General features: G+C 40.4%; 1 protein-coding gene across 11 annotated transcripts in view; it reads left to right on the top strand.

Annotated features, from left to right (window-relative positions):
• LOC144014206 (uncharacterized) overlaps positions 1–23,143 on the top strand; it is a 58,982-nt gene that overhangs the window by 27,156 nt on the left and 8,683 nt on the right. For 3 of the 11 annotated variants that reach the window (XM_077513835.1, XM_077513831.1, XM_077513833.1), the window contains exons 3-13: positions 7,552–7,724; positions 7,919–7,996; positions 10,421–10,648; positions 14,277–15,992; positions 17,622–17,795; positions 17,885–18,013; positions 18,613–18,665; positions 18,787–18,822; positions 20,012–20,182; positions 20,281–20,398; positions 21,928–21,984. In XM_077513835.1, coding sequence (XP_077369961.1) covers positions 7,552–7,724; positions 7,919–7,996; positions 10,421–10,648; positions 14,277–15,992; positions 17,622–17,795; positions 17,885–18,013; positions 18,613–18,665; positions 18,787–18,822; positions 20,012–20,182; positions 20,281–20,398; positions 21,928–21,984 — 2,933 coding nt within the window. The remainder of the gene's footprint in view (positions 1–7,551; positions 7,725–7,918; positions 7,997–10,420; positions 10,649–14,276; positions 15,993–17,621; positions 17,796–17,884; positions 18,014–18,612; positions 18,666–18,786; positions 18,823–20,011; positions 20,183–20,280; positions 20,399–21,927; positions 21,985–23,143) is intronic. The other 8 variants (XM_077513839.1, XM_077513832.1, XM_077513836.1 and 5 more) reach the window with 6 other exon arrangements.

Raw genomic sequence — 23,143 nt, 5'->3', positions numbered from 1 at the left:
TGACATTATAGTTCATGAACAAAAACGAGATGATATTATATTGTAAAATATTGTCTCTGTTTAATCTGTCACATCTGTGACACTCTTATGCGACACACAGCACAAACGCAAGGGACAGACAGGAGATGGATTCACGGTGAAAGATTAAAGAAAAAAAAGGTAAATTATAGTTATAACTTAACATGAATCCAACAGCTATAACATTCCAACAATAATGTTAATGCGACTGCTAGCTAATGCTAACTTACTAGCTCGTAGCATGGAGCCATAGTATTGTACTGTAATTGTGTGTCGTTTCCCATCAAACAGATGAGAACATTTTATGTGAAATAGTTTGATAGCCAAAAAAGTTCAATATAATCTGCTGACAATAACAATATGAAGGGGTAAAATGGTTGTCGTGACTAAAACTAGACTAAAAACGTTGACAGTTTTTGTTGATTAAAAAATGCATATAAAATGGCGTTCCTGGACTAAAATATAAACTAAAATGCTCAATTTATAGTCGACTAAAAATGGATGAAATAAAAATGTGATGTGGTTGACAAACAGTGATTAATAAAAAACAAAAGCAAAACAAAACTAACAAGTGTGACTGAAATTGGAAAACTGAGATGAAATTTCAAAATGGCAGACAAAATTAACACAAGTTAGAAGACAAATGTTGGCTGCACGAGCTGCTCAAAATGAAATGAAAGGCTCCTGTGCTTGATGTAGAAATGATAATAACAATATTGCCTTAGCACACAGTCACAAAATAATGGAAATAAAACAATAACACGTGTGATAAATTTAAGAGAAGAATTCCAACATCAAGATCCAATTCGTAGTCAGTATCTGTATTTATTGATGGATTGAAAGAGATGGCCTCCCTCCCGTTTGTCAGCCGGGAGCATCCCGTGACCTATTTCAGGATCCATAACACCGCCAACCATCGCTCTCGGTTGCCTGCTGACCACAACAGCCCCTCCCTCCCGCCGGGTGCGCATCGCCATGGGAACGCTGACATCAGTGTGGGTGGGGCTAATAAGTGCCCGCAAGGCGCTGCAGGCGGAAGCCACCAGCCACCACATCGATCCAATTTGCCTCCAATTTAGATACTTTTCATCCTTCGAAAGCAGAATCGTAACATTATTCCTAATCCAGCCACAACATCCAAAATACTCTATATGGCAATTAACTTCTTTAATTTCATTAACAATATATTTATTTCAATTCAATTTTATTTCACTCTTTAAAGTAAAAGAAATGAAAGGGGACAGAAAGAAGTCAAAACTTATGTCTGCCCCTAATCTTCTACACTCAAGCAACGCCTCTCTCAATGGGTCGGAGATGTGATTCGACAATCGTACAGAGTCTCTGGTCGGTCCCTTCTGACGACGGTGCTCAGTCACTCCACCAGGGGTGTGTCTACGTCGTGGGCTGCTCTGAGGGGCGTGTCCATGGATGACATCTGTGCGGCTGCCTCGTGGTCGTCGCCCTGCACGTTCTCAAGGTTCTGCAGATTGGATGTCACCTCTCCTCATCCACGGGACGTGGTTCGGGGTCCTGCGGAGGCCCCGTTGTGGGGTAGACGTTGCAGGGTCTTCGTGACATCGCTGGTATTCGGTGTTCCGTGCTGGTTACAGCACCGCCACCTGGCGGTCGGGAGGGACGAAATAGAACGCAAGTTACGAATGTAACTAAACTACGGTTCTATGAGTCCCGAACGACCGCCAGCATTGCTTGTCACGCGGAACCCTCGTGTTGGTTTGCGCGAGAAAGGTTCTAGAGGATGTGTTCTGGCAACATTCCCTTTTTATACACGGGATTACGTCGGCCGGACCCATTGACGGGCATATTTTGTCATTCTTACTCGATGACGCTGTCGCGACAAGGGGAATTCCGTGCTGGTTACAACACCGCCACCTGGCGGTCGTTCGGGACTCATAGAACCGTAGTTACATTCGTAACTTTGGTTTTGCAGTAATTGTGCCTTTATACAATAAAAAAAACAAAAAAACAAAAAATAAACAAATAGACAGATTTTTTTTCCAATCCAAATTGTACCACAGACTGACACCTGAGTTGAAATACATCATTATACATATATGTATATATATATATATATATATATATATATATATATATATATATATATATATATATATATATATATATATATATATATATATATATATATATATATATATATATATATATATACATATACATATATATATATATATATATATGATATATTTTTATTTACTTGGGGCTGCGCAATTAATCAAAATGCAATTGCATTTTCAATTACAGTATTACAGTATTACATTCCGCAATTACGAAATCAACATTATCATTAAAAAAAGAACGATTATTAATACTAATTTTGAGTTGTTTAAATTTATATATTTCCACTTTTTTTTTTTTTTTTTTTTTTAAATAAATAATTCACTAAATTTTCTTTCATCCAAAAGGAACTTGCATAATTATAGTGTTTCAAAGAATTTTATTTGTCTTAAAGGGATACTTGACTCATTGAGCCATTTTCAGTAGTAAAAAAGCTTTAAAAGAATCATTTTCTGATGATGACATCACCTGTGCTGAGGAAGTAGGTAACGGCCAATCATGGCTCAGTTCTGCTGACCAAATCCAGAAAAAAAAAAAAAGAGTATTTAAAAGTATTAATTGTACATGAAAAATAATGAAGTTCAATGAAATTCATTCAGGATAAAATATGAACTTTTTGCTGCTGAAAATGGCTCAATGAGTCAAGTATCCCTTTAATATTTTTTTAACCTTTGAACATTTTCTTGATTTGTACCAAAATCGTGATTAATGTTGTCTTCATCATCGAGCAGCCCAAATTTGACTGATTATTGTCTCTCAAAAAAATTGAATGTATAATTACCTGTATATTTTTGTTGCACATCGCACACTGAAGTTACAAGCACTATTACATTACATCTTTAAATGATATTTTCCTGATAAAAATCAACGTATAAAAAGGGGGTCATCAAAAGCTGCAAAAACATGATCAACGTCATGAAATGATCTGAAATGAAATGATCAACAAACGCACGCACGCACGCACACGCATTCAGGATTAAAGCAAGGTTGGCCTACTGAGACGCAGTTGCCTGCCAGAGATTCCCTGCTAAATCGATGGTGACATTCCAATGTCGGCAGCACTTGGTGGAGGCGGGACGATTGACCCAGATCTGGGCGGAGTTGAGGGGGGGTAAGGTTGGATTAAGGATATGGCGGGGCAGGAAGGTAAGGTTGAGCACAGCAGGGGGGGGGTTAGGCGGGGTCATGCGCGTGCAGAAACTAAAGGAGGACACCTGTCTGTCTGTCTGTCTGTCTGTCTGCCGAATCAGGTTTAAAGCTTATTTAAGCACGATGATTTCTTTGAATGGCACCTGAGATCAGGTCATATTAGCTCTTAACATTTTCTTCCATGGCAACAGCTTTCGTCTCATTCACTTTGTCCTGTTGTGGGAATACTTTTCAGCATTCCCACATATGTTATTGTGAGTTTTATTCTCCATACTTTTTTGCCGCCTCGCAACTCCCACATAATACTTCCAATTTACACTGTTCAAATTTCAACTAGCTTCAAAAATTGACGCCTCCTGGGGTATATATATCGTCTGATTCCACATTACTGGCAGTATTTGCACAATTTAACATTTAATATGAACTTTTCCCCTTGAACTTTTTTCAAGTTTCACTTTCCACGCCCACTTCCATATATATAACTTACCATCATTACCAGGTGTCTGATACTGCTCGGTGGCACAGTTGGTAAAGTGCATTGACCAGTAACCAGGAGGTTAGAATTTCATAATTTATCTCTCAATTTGCTTTCAAGCATTCCCACGCAATTTCTCCAGAAATTGCACTTCGTCTAGTTACAATAGTTTATTATTTCTGATTAATTTTTCTATTGTATTTTTTTTTAACACAAGTTTGGAATCACACCCCAATGTCTTTATTCCTGTAACATACATTGACAATGAATGTGTTCCCATTTGAGGAATTTGTCATGAAAAAAAAAAAAAAAAAGGTGCTTGCCGCAGTCGCCGCTGCAAAATCTTGCCGTGCATCTTGTGGGAATTTGTGCCCACGACTAAGCTGTCGTTGTTTATCGCAGTTCATCTGAAAGTCTTTTATTGCTCGTGCTTTGCATATGCAAATTGGAAGTTCAACTGTCCAAATATTCTGACCAACAGCTCACGTCTCAATAATACGTGGACTGAAAAAGGTTCTCAATCATTTGATTTAATTCATTTGGACTGCATCGCCACATCGAACATTTTTTATAGTTCAGAAATCCCGCAGCTTTTGTTAGCATATACAGTATTGTTGATGCAAAAATGGATGGATAATGACTTGTTGCACTGTTGGGGGCTGCTGCGCCATGTGTCAACCTCTGTCGGACCTGCTCCGGTTGCCATAACAGTGCATAGTGAGAGGCTATGCGACATGTGCTTGTTTTGTTTTTGTCTGCTCCAATGCATGTTATCAATATGACTGTTGAGAGTTGTTCAATTAATTGTATATGTTGTGGGATGCATAAGCAATGAAAAATGGAAGTTGGGCACATATCGTCTGTGTCAAAAGAATAAAATGGAACATTTTTGTCATCCTAAAAAAAATAATAAAAAAATTAGACCAAGATAAACTCCACACAATTGTAACTAGGGGGGTGCCAAAAAAATTGATTCTCATAAGAATCGCATTTCTCATTTAGTACAATTAAGAATCTATTTTAAATGTCCTAAAATTGATTTGATTTCAATTATTTGATACTGTCTTGCCCTTGTTTGTGTACTGGGAACGCTGCTGTTCGTGTTGTACCCGATTTGGCCACTTAGGGGCAGTTTGGTTCCGTGCGTTCTGAGACACAGTTGTAGCCACATTAGAGAGTAGAAGGTAAAAGTCACAATCAAGTTATGCCAATGAAAGTTGATTTTATTTTTTTTTGCAGCGTAGGAAGAGCATATGCTGGTGAGTCATGTTAAGATGCTTCTCTGAAGTGTTTTGTATGAATAGCCGTTCTTTTGAGGGCTAAAAATGCTGTGATTGGTGCACTAATTAGCATTCGCGACTAGCGAGTGTGGCTGGAATAGATCATGACAATTATTTGCAAATCTATGAGAAAAATAAAATCTCTCTTATTTTCAGTATTCATGACGATTATGATTTTTATCGATTTTAATGTAATAAGACCACCAAATGTTTATTTAAAGGTTTCATTTATTAAAAAATAATTCATGTGCAAAATGTTCAGACAACAATAATGTATACTGATTCTAAATCAGTTTTCCATAAATGTAACATATTAACTTTAATTTTTAATCTTTTAATTCTTTTATTCATTTTAATTTTTATTAACTTAACATATTGTAAAGCACCCATTCAGCATTCTGCCACTTGTGCAAAATTACAGCTCACAATAACATTTGGATGGAACACAACATAAGAACAACAACTTTTCATAATCCAGAAGACAAAATTCGATTTCACCATTTAACAAATTTTCAATGATTTGATTTTCAAAATGTTGATTATCCAAATGAATTTGATTTATTGCCCAGCTGTAGCCATGCGCATGACATTAAATGTATTGCACTGAATCATTTTAAAATGACATTTCAAAAACCAATTAAACAAACTATACTGTCCATTTTGTGATAGAAGATCATATCTTGAGTTTTTTATGTTCAAATTGAAAATGAAAGAAGAAAAAAGCATTTTTCATTTTTGTTTGCATGGCCGTTCTGACGAGGTCTGATTTCTGAGCGAAGTGGTGTGGTGCTCCCTCTGGTGCTGAAATGGAGGCACTTGGGTTTGCCCTCTTGTTACACGGGCCACCAACAAGACTCCTCCAAGGAGTCCAGTCCTGTGCCAGTCTCTCCTATTTCTTCCAACCTCTCAATTTGAAACTTTGGGTCCCGTTGCCAACGATTTCTTGGGACGGCTCCGATTCCTTCTGCCCTGCTGTCCAGCTGAGTGCTGCCCTCGTGGTTGCTATTTGGGGCTGGTTTGTGTGTGTCATAGGCATCTCCAGCAATGCTGTAATGTTACTGCAGTATTTTCTGTTTTGTGGGTTGCTGACTTGCTACCTTTTCAAAAAAACTCTTGGTTGTTCACATCTGGATATTGTATTCTTAGTTACTTTACTTGGTAAACAAAAGTTTAGAAATGTCTGGACTTGTCTTCTAGTGATGGGCGTCCATGTTTCAGACCCGTACAGTCAAACCTATTTCATGGTTGTTTAGCGCTGTTACTATTGACTATTTTTAGAATCGTTTAATCTATCAATTATTCGATCGATTAATCGACTAATCGGATTCGTTTTAATTTTGCATTAAAGTGTATTACAAAAGTATTTATTTTCTTCGTATTCGCATAGTGATTTAAAAAGAAAGGTATTGATGTTGTACTATATGTTACCGGTTCGGTCATTGTTTTTCCAATGCAAAAACAGATGTTTGCAAATGTTGTATTTTGATTAAACACAGAAGATAATCAGTCTTCGTTCATTAGATTAGATTAGAGTTTATTGTCATTATACAAGTACAATGAAATGAAAGCTCTGCCATAAGTGCACACATAATAGACAGATAAAAATATATGCAATGAAATAAATAGGGTAAAAAAATAAAATAAAACCAATACTGTATAAGACTACAGAAATCAATGTTGATGTGCGGAAATCAGAGGATTTGGACAATTTCAAATTTAAAAAATGGCTCCAAACGATTAATTTACGATGATTAAAATTGTTGCCAGTTAAATTGATACTCAATTATTTGTCGTTTGATGGATTAATTTTGAAAGCCCTAGTTGTGTTGACGATATTACAGAAGAATGGCAGATTTGTGTTGTATCAAAACAAAACAATTTGACCCAGCTTTGGATTGTTTTGATGTTTTGATACAACACAAAATAGTAGACAATTTATACCAAAATAATACACAAAATTTGTGTTGTATCAAAACAAAACAATTTGACCCAACTTTGTGCTGAATTTTTGACCAAAATTGGGTTGTTTTTGGTTCGCCCAAATTTGGGTCAATTTGACCCAATTTTGGGTTATTTTGTTGTTTTGATACAAACAAAATTGGATCAATTTGACCCAACTTTGGGCTAAAGTTGGGTTAAATTAAGTCAATTTTTTTTTCAAAATTGGGTTGTTTTTGGTTAGAAATTGGACCAACTTACTATTTGCGTCAAATTGACCTAATTTTGTGTTGTATCAAAACAACAAAACAATCCATAGTTGGGTCAAATTGACCCAATTAGTGGGCCGGTCCAATTTTTGACCAAAATTGGGTTATTCTTGGTTAGAAATTGGACCAACTCACTATTTGGATTGAATTTGGGTCTTTGGATTATTTTGTTGTTTTGATACAACACAAAATAGTAGACAATTTGTACCAAGTACACGGATTTTGTCATGATTGGCAAGCAGACACAAGAGAAGGAAAAATGGAAGCAATTCTTTGAGGCAAGCTTATTCTTCCAAGTGTCAATCAATGTCTTTCTCACCTTTTGCAGGTGGACCGTCCCCTCCCCAGTGTCCCAGCAGGCAGGCATGGCAGACAGTCGGCAGCCAGAGGAGCGCTGGGCCTCCAACGGCCAAGAGAACGGCGAGAACGGCTACTCGGCCTACAGCTACCAGGAGAATGGATTCCACGGCGGGGGTGCGGCTGCGCATCCCGCCACAGCAGGTATGCGGGTGATATGTTTGCAAGCTTCCGTTGGGGCCCGCCTGCGTCTGTGGGCTGTATGTGCTTGCTTGCGTCGCGCTATCACCGATGTGAAGCGTCTCGCGTCGCCCGCTCGCGTTCGGATCGGCACCTTTTTCGTTGACTTCCTCCCGCCCATGTCTCGTCAGCGTGTGTGTCTCTCTCTCCCTCCACAGTGGATGACTCAGTGGCCAATTTGCCGCCCTCCCCTCCTCCCTCTCCGTCCGCTGAGCAGATGGGGCCGGCGGCGCAAGGTACACCCGATGCACACGTTGTAGGCTACTCGGGCCATCCCGCATGCTTGCGTGAATGGTGGCGAGAGGAAGCGCAAGCGCGAGAACGCGGATCCAGTCGGCCACTCGTCCTCTTTGCCCTTATCGACGAGCCGTGTGCTCTGTCGTCAAACCCGACATGTTTGGTCCATTTTACACAATTCGTCTCATTACGCCCTTCAAGCTTCTGGGTCAAAACTAACCCATTTTTTGGGGTCAAAAATTTGGACCGACCCATTACTTGGGTCAATTTGACCCAACTTTGGGTTATTGTGTTGTTTTGATACAAACCAAAATTGGATCAATTTGGGCTGAAGTTGGGTCCAGTTCATGTTGGTTCACTTTTTGACCAAAATTGGGTTATTTTTGGTTAGCAATTGTACCGACTCACTATTGGGATTGTTTTGTTGTTTTGATAAAATACAAAATAGTACACGATTTGTACCAAAATAGTACACAAAATTTGTCGTATCAAAACAAAACAATTTGACCCAACTTTGTGCTGAAGTGGAGTCAGTCCAATTTTTGACCAAAATTGGGATGTTTTTGGTTAACCCAAATTTGGGTCGATTTGACCCCATTTTTGGTTATTTTGTTGTTTTGATACAAAACAAAATTGGATCAAATTCAGTCAAATTTTTGACCAAAATTGGGTTGTTTTTGGTTAGAAATTGGACAAACTCACTATTTGGATTGAATTTTGTGTTGTATCAAAACATAACAACGTGACTCAACTTTGCACTTAAGTTGGGTCAAGTTGACCCACCAATAGTGGGTCAGTCAAATTTTTGACCAAAATTGGGTTGTTTTTGGTTAACCCAAATTTGGGTTAGTTTTTCCCAAAAGTTTTGTTGTTTTGATACAAAACAAAATTGGATAAATTTGACCCAACTTTAGGCCTAAGTTGGGTCAAATTGATCCAATTTTTAACCAAAATTGGGCTGTTTTTGGTGAGATATTGGACCGACTTGCTTTTTGGGTCAATGTAACCCAAATTTGGATTGTTTTGTTGTTTTGACACACAAAATTGGGTCAGTTTGACCCAAGTAGTGGGTCGGTCCAATTGTTTTTTTGTTTTTTTTTGTTTTTGTTTTTTTACCAAAATTGGGTTATTTTTGATCCAGCAGTTTTAAGGATGTAGTCATCTTTCCTCATGTAACATCATCAGTGTCTCCGTGAAAAAAAATAACACACTTTCCCGATCATTTTCATGTGGCATGATGTCATGCAATCACCCGAATCTGCTATCTATCCTGTGGTCTCAAAATCACACCTAAGGACAAATTAGAGTTGCTATTGAACATAGCTGGAGAAAACCCGTGCAAGCACCGGGATAATATGCAAACTTTCCAGAAGAGACTATTAGAGAACAGATTTAAATCCTGCAAAATTGCATGTTTTCTTTCATTTTCTACATTAAAGGGGAAGTCAATCCAAAGACATTTTCTTGACAAGATGTGTTCTATGCAGCCCCACTAGTCTAAATATATTGGGTTAATATTGTGTTAGTGGAATATGAGTTAAGCAGCAAAATGCAGCAGTTTTTTTTTTAGCAACATCAGAAGGCGGCCATTTTGCCACTTGCTGTCGAGTGAAAATGACATCACAGATGCTCATGTAACAACCAATCACAGCTCAGCTTTAGAAAACAAGTCATGTGTGATTGGCCGTTGCCTGAGCAACTGTGATGTCATCTTCAGTCGACAGCAAGTGGCAAAATGGCCCATGATATGGATAAAAACGGTTGGATTTTGCTGCTCAAGTCATATTCCACAAACGTAATATTAATAAGAATATCATGTTAAGACTAGTGAGGTCACATATCACATCTTAATGTCAAGAAATGTTTATGGTTGACCTCCCCTTTAATGTTTATTAAACTTTTTGCACACATTTAACTCATTGACTCCCAGCCATTTTCACTGAAGCAATTCCCTTCCTAGCTGTTTTACTGGATTTTGACCGATTTTGCAAGGCCCACAGAATATTATTGTGTTTTATTGCTGGCCGTTTGTATTCTTTGCAATTGAGATGCTGCATCAAAGCCTTCTGTATGCTCTAGCATAAAAAAACACACAACCCCCCCCCCCCCCCCCCCCCCCCAAAAAAAAAAAAAAACGTATAAATACGTCTTTGGGACACTGAAAACATTTAAAGTAGAGCGTATTTATACGATTTTGGGAGCAAATGAGTTAATGTTGATCAAATGTGAAAAATGCGACACCAATCTCCATATTCCACGCACGATATTATCAGTATTGATGATTTTTTTTTCCCCTTGGACAAGCGGGTTGGTTGATTGCATCGCATGCATCTCCATCGTCGGTCCAAATGTCTTGTGAAGCCATTTAACCCCAGTTCCCTCCATGTCTCGCCCCACCTACCCCAAATCCCTTGTTTGAGAAGCTAAAGTAGCGCCTGTCAGTGCTTTCTCTGCGGAGGAGCAACAACAGCAGGATGAGGATAAGGAGGAGGAAGTTGCTGGTTGCCAGGAGCAAGTGACATGTGAGCAAGAAGGCAGTCCACTCTTAGAGCAGAACGATTCGGTAGCCGAAGCGCAGGTTTGGGGCTGCGAGCAAGCCCAAACATCGCAAGTGCTCAATGGAGGAAGTCATCACAGTCCTTCCAGAAAAGGTTTGTCAAGGTGCCACGTGCCAAGGGTGTGACTCCTTCTGGATGAAATTGTGAGTGCATGTGTGTGATTGAAGCACAGAATATGTTCTTCTGCTTCCTGCAGCTTGGTTGCTCTTTGCCCATCATCTTCATTTTGTGTTTTTTTTTTTCCCAAATTGCGTTCACTGGAAAAAAGAAAAGAAAACGAAAGACTTGAAAAAAACCTAGCAACCTTTTTTTTCCCTCAGAAAATTTGAAGTAAATTTTACAAGGAGAGTATTGAGTACATTTTACTAATTTATTGAATTTAAGTTACTCAAGCATTGAGGAACAAACTCACGTTCAGCTTGGGAGACAGCTACTCTACCACCTGAGTCATGCCACTCTTGTTTTACATTGCTGGTGTGTCCATGAGACCAAAAGCACTTTGAAGTATGAGGAAATTCGAGCAGGTATGTTGACCTGACACCACCTATATAGTTCTGATTGGTCAGAACTTGAAGTACATTGCTCATGCTCAGCAGGAGTAGCTTGGCTCAGCTGGTAGAGCAGCTGTCTCCCAAGTTGAAGGTCATGCGTTTGTACCTCAATGCTTGAGTAACATTTTTTTTTTTATAATAAACTAGTAAAATGTACTCAATCCTCTCCTTGTAAAATTTACTTGGAATTTTTGAGTGAAAAAAAAAAACTACTGGGATTTTTCAAGTAAATGTTAGGCTTTTATTTTATTATTATTATTTTTTTTACAGTGTGTTGGACAATAATGGCTGTACTGTGTGTTGCCAGCTACATTGCAAATGCAATTAGCATTTATCACACTATACGTGTGTGCGGAATATTGTGCAGTCGCTGGAACGGAGACTTTGTAGTTGCTTTTCTAAAACCAGCCGTGAATGTTTTTTCCTGTTTTTTGCTTTGAAATGTATCATTTTCTTCATTACATCTTCAAGCAGTGTGTGATAGCATCTTCCTACTGTTACAATAAATAACTGCATCTGATAGCGATTGAACGGCTTCTTCGACTTTGACTGATAGATGATGTCATTGATTATTTTTATTTCACTCGTCAACTCGTGCGAGCCTTAAAACATAATCTTGCTCTTTCATTCACCCTGTCGACTTCGGTATTCAGGCCGCATCCGCAAACTCATTTATCCAATCACATTCATACACTCGCTCATACAATTACATTCAAATGCCTTCATGGCCTGGCAGAAAGTTGGAACTTATGAAACTAACACTAGTTCATGTAACGCGCACTACAGTATATAATAATAATAGTACAGGGACTCCTCGAGTTAAGGCGCACTCGACCTGAAGGCGTTTCGACTTTACAACGGTTACGCTCGGTCCGCCATTTTGGCCGTGTCCACCATTTAGGGTCCTCGTCCGCTATATATCCCGCAGTGTTTTCCCCTCGTCCACTATTTAGCCCTAAGCTGATGCTAGCGCTTGGGCACTTGTGGGAGTATCTTTGGCTTTTCCGTCCTCTTTTTTTTTTTTTTCCACGTCATGGCCCCAAAGAATGTTGGCCCAGCCAAAAGAAAAGCAATTACAATGGAACCGAAGCTAGACATCATAAAAAGATCGCAGAAAGGAGAGACACAGTATTAGTAGTTGTCTTGTGTGGATTGTTGTCAAGATGATCCAACTGTCTGTGAGCTCATGATATTGGGTGTATTTCACAAAGCATGTTTAGTGAGAAACCTGGGTAAAGAAACCCTGAAAAGTGGAAAAATAGTTTCCGAAAGGGAGATAAGTGAAACCAGAGGACAAGAGGGAACTGTAGCCTGTTTCATAAAAAGAGGTCATTTAAGCTCTCGGTCAGTTATCGAAGTAACATGGTCCATCACCCTAACCTGGTCGCTAGCAGGTTTGTCACAATGAACCTGGAGTTTTTCCCTGTCCCCGCCTCCTTTCAGCCACACACAACAATTCATTTCCTCATTCATTCAGTCTGCTACGGACACTTTTTGCGTAAATACGCCTGTAGTCTATAGCGTAAAGTCCACTTTTGTCACCAACATGGCATGTCATTTTGACAATCATCCTATTGATGAATGTTGCGCAGGAAATTAAATATTCGTTGCGAGAATGTCATCAGACCGCATATATCTTGCATTTCCGCACAGTGGCCTTTTTGAGCGGTACAGTTTCACATCACAGTACATGCACAACTTAATCCCATTTGCAACATTACCAGATGTAGTCATATGTGCTCACATCGGAGCAGTATTGTGCTCAATTTTTATCTTATACCCGTGTGAATAACGGTTTTATATTTCATCTTAAATCAAGTGCGCCTTTCCCTCGCAGGATTGCACCTAAATGAAATGAATTAATGAGCTATCATTCAACAGGTTTCCCCTGCAATGTTGTGATTGCAAAGGACTCTGCATTTAAATTTACGCAGTGACCTGAGCAGCACTTTTTTTTTATTCTTTTTTTTTAAATGAAGACATGTTCAAATTCGACATATGATTGCATTAAGTTTTCGGTTGAAAGGGGCAAAAAATAAAATAAAAAAAGCAACATGGAAGCAGTGGGCGCCACCGAGGTCGGCTTCCCCATTGCCATGGTGACTCGACGAATCGGAGCTCCATTGAGGCGGTCTATTAACTCTGGGAGTAAGAAAGCCTTAAGTCCAGGTGAGACTACTCAGCGTTGGTATAACTCACTGAAATCAGCTGGACTGAAACAAAAAATGCAGAGTTTTCTATCGGAGTGTATGGCAACTCGTTGTTCAGGGTTCATCTCACAGTTGGTTGAACCTCCTTTGTGAAATACATTCCTTGTCTGTAATTGGTGACTGGTTGAGTGGGTCGGGTGGGGCCAGTGGAAGGAGGAAGTGAATTGCGAGCATGTGTCTGCGGGTGAGAGGGCTCCAGGTGGAGGAGTGGAACCGTCACTTGCCTTCAGTGCCGGTTGGCGCGGGTTCGCTCCTCCGCTTGGGAGACTTGGCTTACGTGAAGTAAGCTTGCGTGTGAGTGTGTGTATGAGTGGTTACAAAAAAAAAACAAAAAAAAAGTCTGCAGGTGAGAGAAACTCCAATTTGATGTTTTCTTCTGCAACATTAACCGCTCAATTTTAACAATAAGGAGGTTATTGATCGATCATTGTTTGCCTTCGTTTCATTGTCTGAGCAGACGTTACAGTAAATAGTATCGCCAATCTTTTTGCCATCACGGAAGTTCGTTTGATGAATTTTCTGATGGCTGATGTGAGGATTAAAGAATGGAACCGTTCAGTTGGTGCACAAACCTGAAAGACCCAGAATGCAAAGAAGCAATTAGCTTATGTAAGAACACATAATATTAATAATAGTAAGAAAAATAATAGCAATTTTAATCAGGCCAGGGACGAAGTAAAAGGTTGAACTTTTCATCAACCCACCATATGTCTAGCAATAGGAATTGAATAATAATTGTGCTCTCTTACTTTGTGGTCATCTAACATCATGCAAGTCATGCCTTCATTTCAGTTGTGCACGTGAGCGCAGCTGCTGTGACCTTCCCGTTGCAATGTTTGGAGAGTTCATGCTTCTGTGTGCACAAGAGCCTTGGCTTGGCTGCTGTCGCCCAAATTTGTGAATGCTGCTGTTAGTAAACATGACTCCACACAAAGCTGTACAGTGTCTCCAAACTTTCAGCCCAACTGGAAGAAAAGAGCAGAATGGAGTCCTGTGACTTTGCAACAAAGGAGGCAGAAGAGGAAAAGAAAGACAAAACTGTCGTAGTGGTCGAATCGATTCAAGAATCTGGTGCCCAGATTGAGGCTGAGATGTTTGCGGGCTCGGGCTCAAAAACCTACTTTGAGTTTGTCACAACATCCGAAACGGAGGGAAGTGCAGATGAAGTAAAGCGACAGACGTCAAGAACCTTTTCCGAAAGTTTGTGCCCAGTAACTGGAAGCTTCAACAAATCTGTGGAGATCCCCTCCTCCGTGATGCCTTCATCTGCCTTCACAACATTAGCTGAGAAGGAGACCTTTTTATCTTCTGATGAGAACTCCAGCACCGACTGTGAAGCCTTGAACCCGCCAAGCATCCTCCCTCATCCCTCCCTGCAGACGATGGAGGCTGTTGACATTAGACCCAAGTCCACACCCTCAAACGTGGCTTCTCTGGTGGGGAGTTCTTTAGCCAAGCTCACCCTTGGAGAGCAGACTTTAATACTGGTGGATGAAGAAAGACATCTGGAGGACCATGTCTTTAACGAGTACTCCGGACCCATGCCTTCTCCTGCTGACAAACCCAGTCCTGAGGACTGTTCTTACTCTTGTTTCCCTGCGATGGACTTTCAAGTAGACAACCTTGGAGCTGCTGAAGTTAAAGGTGATCTAAAATTACAAGATAATGAAGTATCTAATCGTGGACCATCACAAAGGTCACCTCCACGGGCAAAGATGCTGGAAAAGGCCGTGACTAGTGGAATGAAACCGGATCGCCTGAAGATCCCAATGACCAGTCCAAAAGACAGACTGACTGAGTTTCATTTGCAGAGCGGGCGACCTGGTGACATGAAAATACAAACAATTCCTGAAGTAGACATTGAAAAAGACCCTTCAAGAGAAGCCTCCCCTGTCCCACCAGACAGTCCCTTCATGTTTACGTCTACAGAAACTCCAATTGAAGACCACCTGGCTTTCATCTCACCCAAAAGCTTGGATGGCACATCCCAAGAAACACAGCTTTCTGGGGAGAAGAAGGCAAAAGAGATCTCTGATGAGACTGTAGCAAAAAGCCAGCCTGGCGGGATTCCCAGAGAGCAGATTGAGAAACCTGAACAGGAAAAAGATTGCAAGAAGTTGCTCGGTGATCCCAGGATGCCCGCAAGGTCAGAAGCAAGAGAAAAGGAAGAGATCCCCAAAGCCCTAAAGCCCACTGATGGAATAAGTACACTCTACTTACAGGAAGGCTCACTGAAGCCACAATTTCCCTCTCCGGTCATAATTATACCTCAAGCACGAGTGGAAGAAGAGGATGACATAGAGGTTGGTGAAGAGATCACAGATGATACTGATGATGGGGCTGTGTTCCCCAAAGTGGATCAGGATGAACCACAACTGTTGGAAGTGGGCCAGGTGCTCCAGGAAAACTGCACTGTTGGGCAACCTACCAGCAATTTTTGCAGACTCATTGCGAGCGCTGATGATGAGTCAACGCTGCAGCAACGGACAAGTAACATGGAGCAGATGGTTAGTCAAGGTGATGCAGCTGAAGAGAAGAGGAAGACTGGTGTGCAAGATGAAAGATCCTCTGTGGAGATAGATCAGAAGGTAGAAGACACAAGTCACGATCCGAATGATGAGGCTCCAGTGGACGTCTCCATCTGTGACACAGACAGTAGCTGGATTGATTCCAAAGGTACACAGTAATATTTCATGACATACAGTGGAACCTCTAAGGTAAAAACTGACCAAGGATGACCCCTTCGTAAATGACTATACTATCAACTGGAATAAGTATTGGAGCTATAGCGTCAAACCATTGCCAGCACAATGTAGGTGTTACCTAGACAGGCATTTTTTAGATATCAGTTATACAATATGAGTGCAACTTTGTAAAAACGACCACTTTTTAAGAACAACATAAAGTTAAACTTGTGGCAGGAAGCCGAAGTACCCATAGAAAGCCATGCAAGTGTTGGATTAGACCTCTTTGGCGTATATGATCAGATAGGTGACTTGAGCTAAGCCGTTGTATCGCTGTGACCTGTCCTGGCTCTGCATTTTCCGATCTATCTGCACTCTGGCACACATACAGTATCGAGTTGAAACCAGTTAAGACCATTAGGTTACACATTATCACATAGGTTAAGCCAAGCCGCCTCCACCCCCCACCCCCCGCGTGTAACCATTTTGGACAGATTAGACCTTCTTCCGCATTCAGAAGAAAAGCCTCTACAATTGTACGCTCGAGCTTTCTGGTATCCAGTAAAGAGTTAAACTGAGGATATGCAGGTTTCTGGTTATTCTTATTAAGATAAAGGCAGAGGTTAACTCAGAGGCTAACACAAGCAAGGGAGAATATGTGCGCTCTGCACAATAAGGCCAAGAGCCCAGATTCAAACCCCCAACTTCAGAACTCTGAAGTAGATGTGCTCGTAATTACCGCCACATTCCACCTGAGAATAAGATAAGTGCTGTTAAATGTCATTAAAATAACGTACCTCAACTATGAAAGAATTGAATGTCAAGATGCAAGATACTGATGGGCCGATACTGATGTTGATTATTAGTAGTCAAGGAGGCAGGTAACCGATATTTGGAGCCGATATTAATTTTCAGTTAAAAGGGGACAAAATCTTGGTGTCAAAATGTTTTTAAACATGCCAATTTTGACTTTGTTGTAATGTCTTAAAGCACGTTTATTTAACAATTTTTCAGACTTTTCAAAATGTTGGGGTTTGTTGTTGTTGTTGTGTTGTTGTTTGTTTGTTTGTTTGTTTTATCTTAGACAATAGACAATCCTTTTAAATTTCTAACGAAATGTCCAGGAAGCTCCCAAGGTTATCAGTACATCTTAAAAAGTTACATGGAAACTTAAAAAAGTAAATACCATAGCTGTCTCTGGTGTAGCTCTGGTGTCTATCTAGTTTTCTACAATAAATATTTTTTCCAAAATCTAAAAATACCTGAAATCTTAACATTTCTTTGTTTTAATTGTCAAACAAAAACACAGAATTCAGCAGGTTCCCAGTGTTAGCAACATCTCTTATTAAGTTAACTGAAAATCTACAGTAAATAAATGATGCCCTGAGATTAAAATGGTGTTATATTTACCTTTTATCAGCCAGCACATTTTCAAAAAAGGCCGATACCAATATTTGTCAAAAAGCCCAATATCGGCGCTGGTCTATCCCTAGCAAACAGTCCCCAAGATATTGGTCGAATTCTGAATTTGACTTGAGAGGTTCCACTGCATTTGTTTTGTATATCTGAAAAACGAGCCGCGTGGAGAATTGCTTCCTCTTTCGATGTCTTTCCACTGCAGATGTTGACAAAAGTATCATGACAAAGCAAATGCGAGCCCTTCCGCCCACCCAGAGTGCCACCCGCGGCCTACTCGTGTTTGACACACCCTCGAAACGCGTGCCTGGCAGAGCAAGTAAAGCGTCACGCAAAGTTCCCAGCTTGCGTCCAAAAGAGGAGATGAAGAAGAAAAAAGGTTTACAAATCCCCCACAATTGTTTTTCCGTGACGCCGCGGCAACCGCATTACGATGTGGTTGTTAACCTTGTCTCTCCTCTTTGCTAGTAGGCGTCGTGCGGAGGGCGGACCAGAATAAGGTCTCAGCCTTCCCGAGTCGAAAAAGTGTAGCCAAAGCTGCGGCCAGACGTCCTCGGCCAGCTCCGCTTCTCACTTCTGCTAGACGCAAAGTCGCAGGTGAACACTTGTTGTCAGGCAGGATTTTGCACCAAGGATAGAGAGAGTGCTGATTTGCTACTGTAAATGGCGGTGGATTTGTTTCAAATGGGCTAAGGTGCGCTGACCATGAAGCCTAAACAAAGTGTTCTAACGCAATTTAGGTCATGGGGATATTGATGACTGCTCTCTCTCTATTGGTGGCTTTCATTTTTTATTTTTTTTTAAAGACTTTAAGCAGTTGCAATGTGGCTGGCAAACATCATATGCTGCTCATTTTCGTGACAAACATCCATTTGTAGGCCTTTCATGTTATGTTTTTATTTATTATTTTTTTTGGACATCCAAAACTTCTCTTCTGCTTCATATTTAAACTATGTTGTCTTTTTTTATATTGCTATGGTTTGTTTTGCTGGCACACCGACTGTTTTGCTTGTTTTGACCTTGATGTTGACCTCTGTATGGATTCCTGCTGTCGCATCACGACACTATGCAATTCATCTTGATTAAGATGAAAAGGTGCAAGTGACTTGAGATCCTGCACTCCCAACAACTCTCCTTGCTGTTTGACATCGGTCATTAAAGCATCTCGTTTTTTGCTTTGTTTTTTTCCTTCACAGGTGTCGAAAGCTCTCAGCCTTTAAGTGTCCACCAGTCCAGGGAGAGACCCAGCGTAAGTGAACCCACCGGACTTTTTTGCTGTGTGTGTTGCATGAAAACACTTTTTTTTTTTCTTCTTCTTTTTGACTTCTGCATGGTTGCATTTGAGTCTCTCATTGTGTCTTGCATGCCAGCCTTTGTCCTTGAATCTGTCTCGACAGAGAAAATCCGTAAGTATGCAAATCACCTTAAGAAGTATGTGCAGCGCATCCATTTTCATACACAACTTATTTTTATGGTCTTTTCTTGTCTTGTACACAGGGAAAGCAGGCATAAAGAAATATTGAAAATAAATTGTATCCCCCCCAATATACTAAAATTTTTATGAAACGCTGTCACGTTTACAGTGTGGTCTGAATTAAGGTGACTGTGCAAACATTTTACAGTAAAAAGAGTTAGGGGGAAACATTCTAATTATTCTGCCAACTTGATGATCTATTTTTTTTATTTAAAATTTTATTTAAAATTTTATTTAAAAATTTAATTTAATTAAAAATTTTATTTAAAATTTTTGTAAAATGCTGTCACATTTAGTGTGATCTGGATTAAGGCTAATGTACAAACATTTTACAGTAAAAAGAGTTAGTCTAATTATTCTGCCAACTTGATTAAATATATTTTTTATTTAAAAGCTAATTTAAAATTTAATTTAAAATGTAAAAATGTAATTAAAAAAATTCATTAATTTCAGTTAATTAAAAATTTTATTTAAAATTTTTATAAAATGCGGTCACATTAACAGTGTGGTCTGGATTAAGGCTCATGTGCAAACATTTTACAGTAAAAAGAGTTAGGGGGAAACAGCCTAATGGGGTATATGCCACGGAAGAGGCGGGACGTGATTTTGCACATCCGTTTAATTCCGGTCCGGGTTGCAAACGCGCAACCGAGGGGCACAAAGTCGGAAGCACAAGTATTTTTGACGCAGCCCACACGTCACAAACCGAACCGGAAACAAACTGTTGTGCAAAAAACATTCCCGCCTCTCGTGGCATATACCCCATATTCTACTACCTTGATGATATAATTCTTTTAATTTAAAATTTAATTAATTTGATATAATTTAAATTTTTATTAAAAAATTTAATTAATTAAATTATTATTATTTTTTTTTTTTTATGAAACGCTGTCACATTTACAGTGTGGTCTGGATTAAGGCTAATGTGCAAACATTTTACAGTAAAAAAGAGAAACAGTCTAATTATTCTGCCAACTTGATGATATAAAAATCAATAGACACATGATTTCATGTCATCTGCATGCCATGTCTTGTCATCATTTGTCCATCTGTCTGTCTGCCACATCGCCATCTATCTGGCGTGCTTCGCTCGTGGCCGCCACCCATGCCCATCTGCCCAGAGCCCCACACGGCCTGTTGTGTTAAAAGTGGCCTCGCAGAGTTGTGATCAGCAATCCCGAAGGCCTGACTCTGCATGTAGCCTTAAACGGAGCCCCCAGGTGGAGGCGGTGCTCAGTGAGGCCCGGCCCTCCTCTGCATGCTCCCGCCCTCTCCCTCAGAAAAATACACAGGTAGTGAATGTGTAAAAAAAGAAAAAAAACACGAGCAGGCACATACGTGTAATATGACACTTTTGTTTTGTTTTTGTTTTTTGTTTTTTTACATCCAGGAGAGAACATACCGTAGTCCCGAGAAGAGGTCATCTCTCCCCAGGCCATCCAAGTCACTGACCCGCCACCTTCCTGCAGCTGAACAAGAAGACAACAGCACCCCCAGCAGGCCAACCTGTAAGCTACGCCAGCCAGTGTTTTCACAACCTTCATTGTACCAAAACATGTTTTACATGAAAAAAAAAAAATCTTTCAGCATGCCACAGATGTCACAAAAAGTACCCGGAAATAATGATTATTTCGTCTCAATTTGCTCAAACGTTTGTGAGTATGTGAGCTTTTTTAGTTGAACACAATACTCGCCGGAATTAAGGAAAGACACACAAATACAGTGCTCTTAGTTTTTAATTAACTTTGCATTGCAAAGTGGTTGGAAGTGAACCATTTGTCACAAAATAATCATTCATTAAAGGGGAAATTAAGTCCAGAATTTTCTTTACAATACTGTTACATTTATTTTCGCCCACACTAGTCTACACATGGAATTCTGATTAATATTGAATTTGTGGAATATGAATCGAGCAGCAAAATCCAGGCCTTTTCATCTTTCTCAGCGGGTGGCCATTTTGCTTTGGAATGCTACTTGCTGTATGGCAGCAACCAATCGCTTTCTGGGTTTGGTCATGTGACATTCGCAAGCTGAGCCCTTATGTTGCATTCGAGGATGGTCGTAAGTCGGACTTTTCTGAGTTCAAACCAGGAAGTGTGTACGGGAACGCCCCCTGGAACTCGGAAATTCCACTTGTGAAGTCGGAAAAACAAAACAAAAGGACCCCGACTTCAACGATGGACTACAAGTGACGTCACTCTACAATGGCGACCACAGACCGTGAATGGTAAAATGCAATTTACTCGAGTATAAAACTAGATAGCTTTCCTCATTCATAAATATTCGACATAACTCCACATAACACACCGTACATGACAGTATGCCATTATCTCACTGCACGAAATTATACGGTAAACTACTGAACTGTCTGGAATGCTTATGAAATAAGATAAAAACAATAAATGAAGAAAAATTGCAAAAAGTAAGTTTGCTGGAGGTCAAAATGAGTTTTGAGGACCAAAATAAAAAACAATTTACCACTATCCGCCATTTTGGTTGTTTACTTTCACCTCGAACGCTTTCAGGTCGGAACTGGGAAAAAGCAACTTGGATTTATCCGACTTCCGACCATCCTCCAATGCAGCATTATAGGCACTGTGACGTCATCTTCAGTCAACAGCAAGTGGCAAAATGGCCGCCTCCTGAAATGGGGTTGAAAAAAATTCTCTGTTTGGACTTGACCTCCCCTTTAATACAAATAATCTGTCTTTATTCATCTGTCTATGCTAGTGATGTATTAGTGATGGTCAGAACAGTGAAATTCTGTTCCACAAAATGGTGGAAGTTACATATAACCTGCATATCCACCCATTCATACCCAGTAAAAGCTTTGTGTTTTACTAAACAGGCCCAAATGTCCCCTAGTAAGACAAGATCATCACTATTTCATGTTGAAAATACTTTTTGTGACATGTTTGTGTGGGTGATATGCCGTGAGATGCTTCTCATGTAAATATGCCAAAGTCATCACTCACCATATCCATATGTATCCATCCCATCATCCCCCGTCCTCACCCTCACCTTCCCTCTCCTTTAGCCATCAACACCGAGACCAAAGCCGACTGCAGGTCTGGGAGGGGCCCGAGTATGGCAGGTAGTGCTCATTTTAGCAACATCACAACCTTCTTCCCAAACGTCCGTTGACTAACACACTGTTATGGCTACTGTTTGGTTGGGAGGTCTATCATAAGATAAAATGTATTTTTTCTAGGGCTGTAATTGCATGACTTCAATAGTGAAGTCACAATTAATTGCAATTTTAATATCTGTTTTAAATGTACAATGAAATATTTTTTTCAAAGTTCCTATACTCTTAAAATAAAAGTGGAGAAAAAACCCCCCCAAACTAATAGAAATATGGCTGCATCTTTTAGTCATTGATACAGTAATGTCATAATAATTCATACAATTGAGTTAAAATTAAAAAGATGTGCTGTACTGTAAAAGAACAACTGATATTGATATGTGTTGAGATCATTTTTGCGCCACTAGATGGCATCATTGCATTTGTAAGACGTTGGTGACATCTCAGTGCATTTTTTGAGCAAGCCTTGTCATGTTTTGGTTCCGTGTGGTTGGGTTTTGTTTAGTTTTAGCTGTTGTTGTGGTGTTTTTGTGTTCTCCCCGTGTCTCGCCATGGCGACCGGTCCTCTCTCGTTCAGTCCAGCCATGGCGACCGGTCATCTCTCGTTCAGTCCAGTCATGGCGACCAGTCCTCTCTCATTCAACACAGTCATGGCGACCGGCACTCTCTCGTCAGTCCAGCCATGGCGACCCACTAAACCTCGTTCGGCCAAGTCATGGCGACCAGTCCTTTCTCGGTCCGTCCAGCCATGGCGACCAGTCCTATCTCGTTCAACACAGCCATGGCGACCAGTCCTCTCTTGTCAGTCCAGCCATGGCAATCCGCTACACCTCGTCCGGTCAAGTCATGGCGACCAGTCCATATATATATATATATATATATATATATATATATCCATCCATCCATTTTCTTGACCGCTTATTCCTCACAAGGGTCGCGGGGGCTGCTGGCGCCTATCTCAGCTGGCTCTGGGCAGTAGGCGGGGGACACCCTGGACTGGTTGCCAGCCAATCGCAGGGCACACAGAGACGAACAACCATCCACACTCACACGCACACCTAGGGACAATTCGGAGCGCCCAATTAACCTGCCATGCATGTCTTTGGAATGTGGGAGGAGACCGGAGTACCCGGAGAAGACCCACGCGGGCACGGGGAGAACATGCAAA

Source organism: Festucalex cinctus, chromosome 2, assembly GCF_051991245.1.
Source record: "Festucalex cinctus isolate MCC-2025b chromosome 2, RoL_Fcin_1.0, whole genome shotgun sequence".
Lineage (NCBI taxonomy): Eukaryota > Metazoa > Chordata > Actinopteri > Syngnathiformes > Syngnathidae > Festucalex > Festucalex cinctus.
The sequence above is the reverse complement of the archived record's forward strand: the minus strand, read 5'-3'. Positions and strand labels throughout refer to the sequence as shown.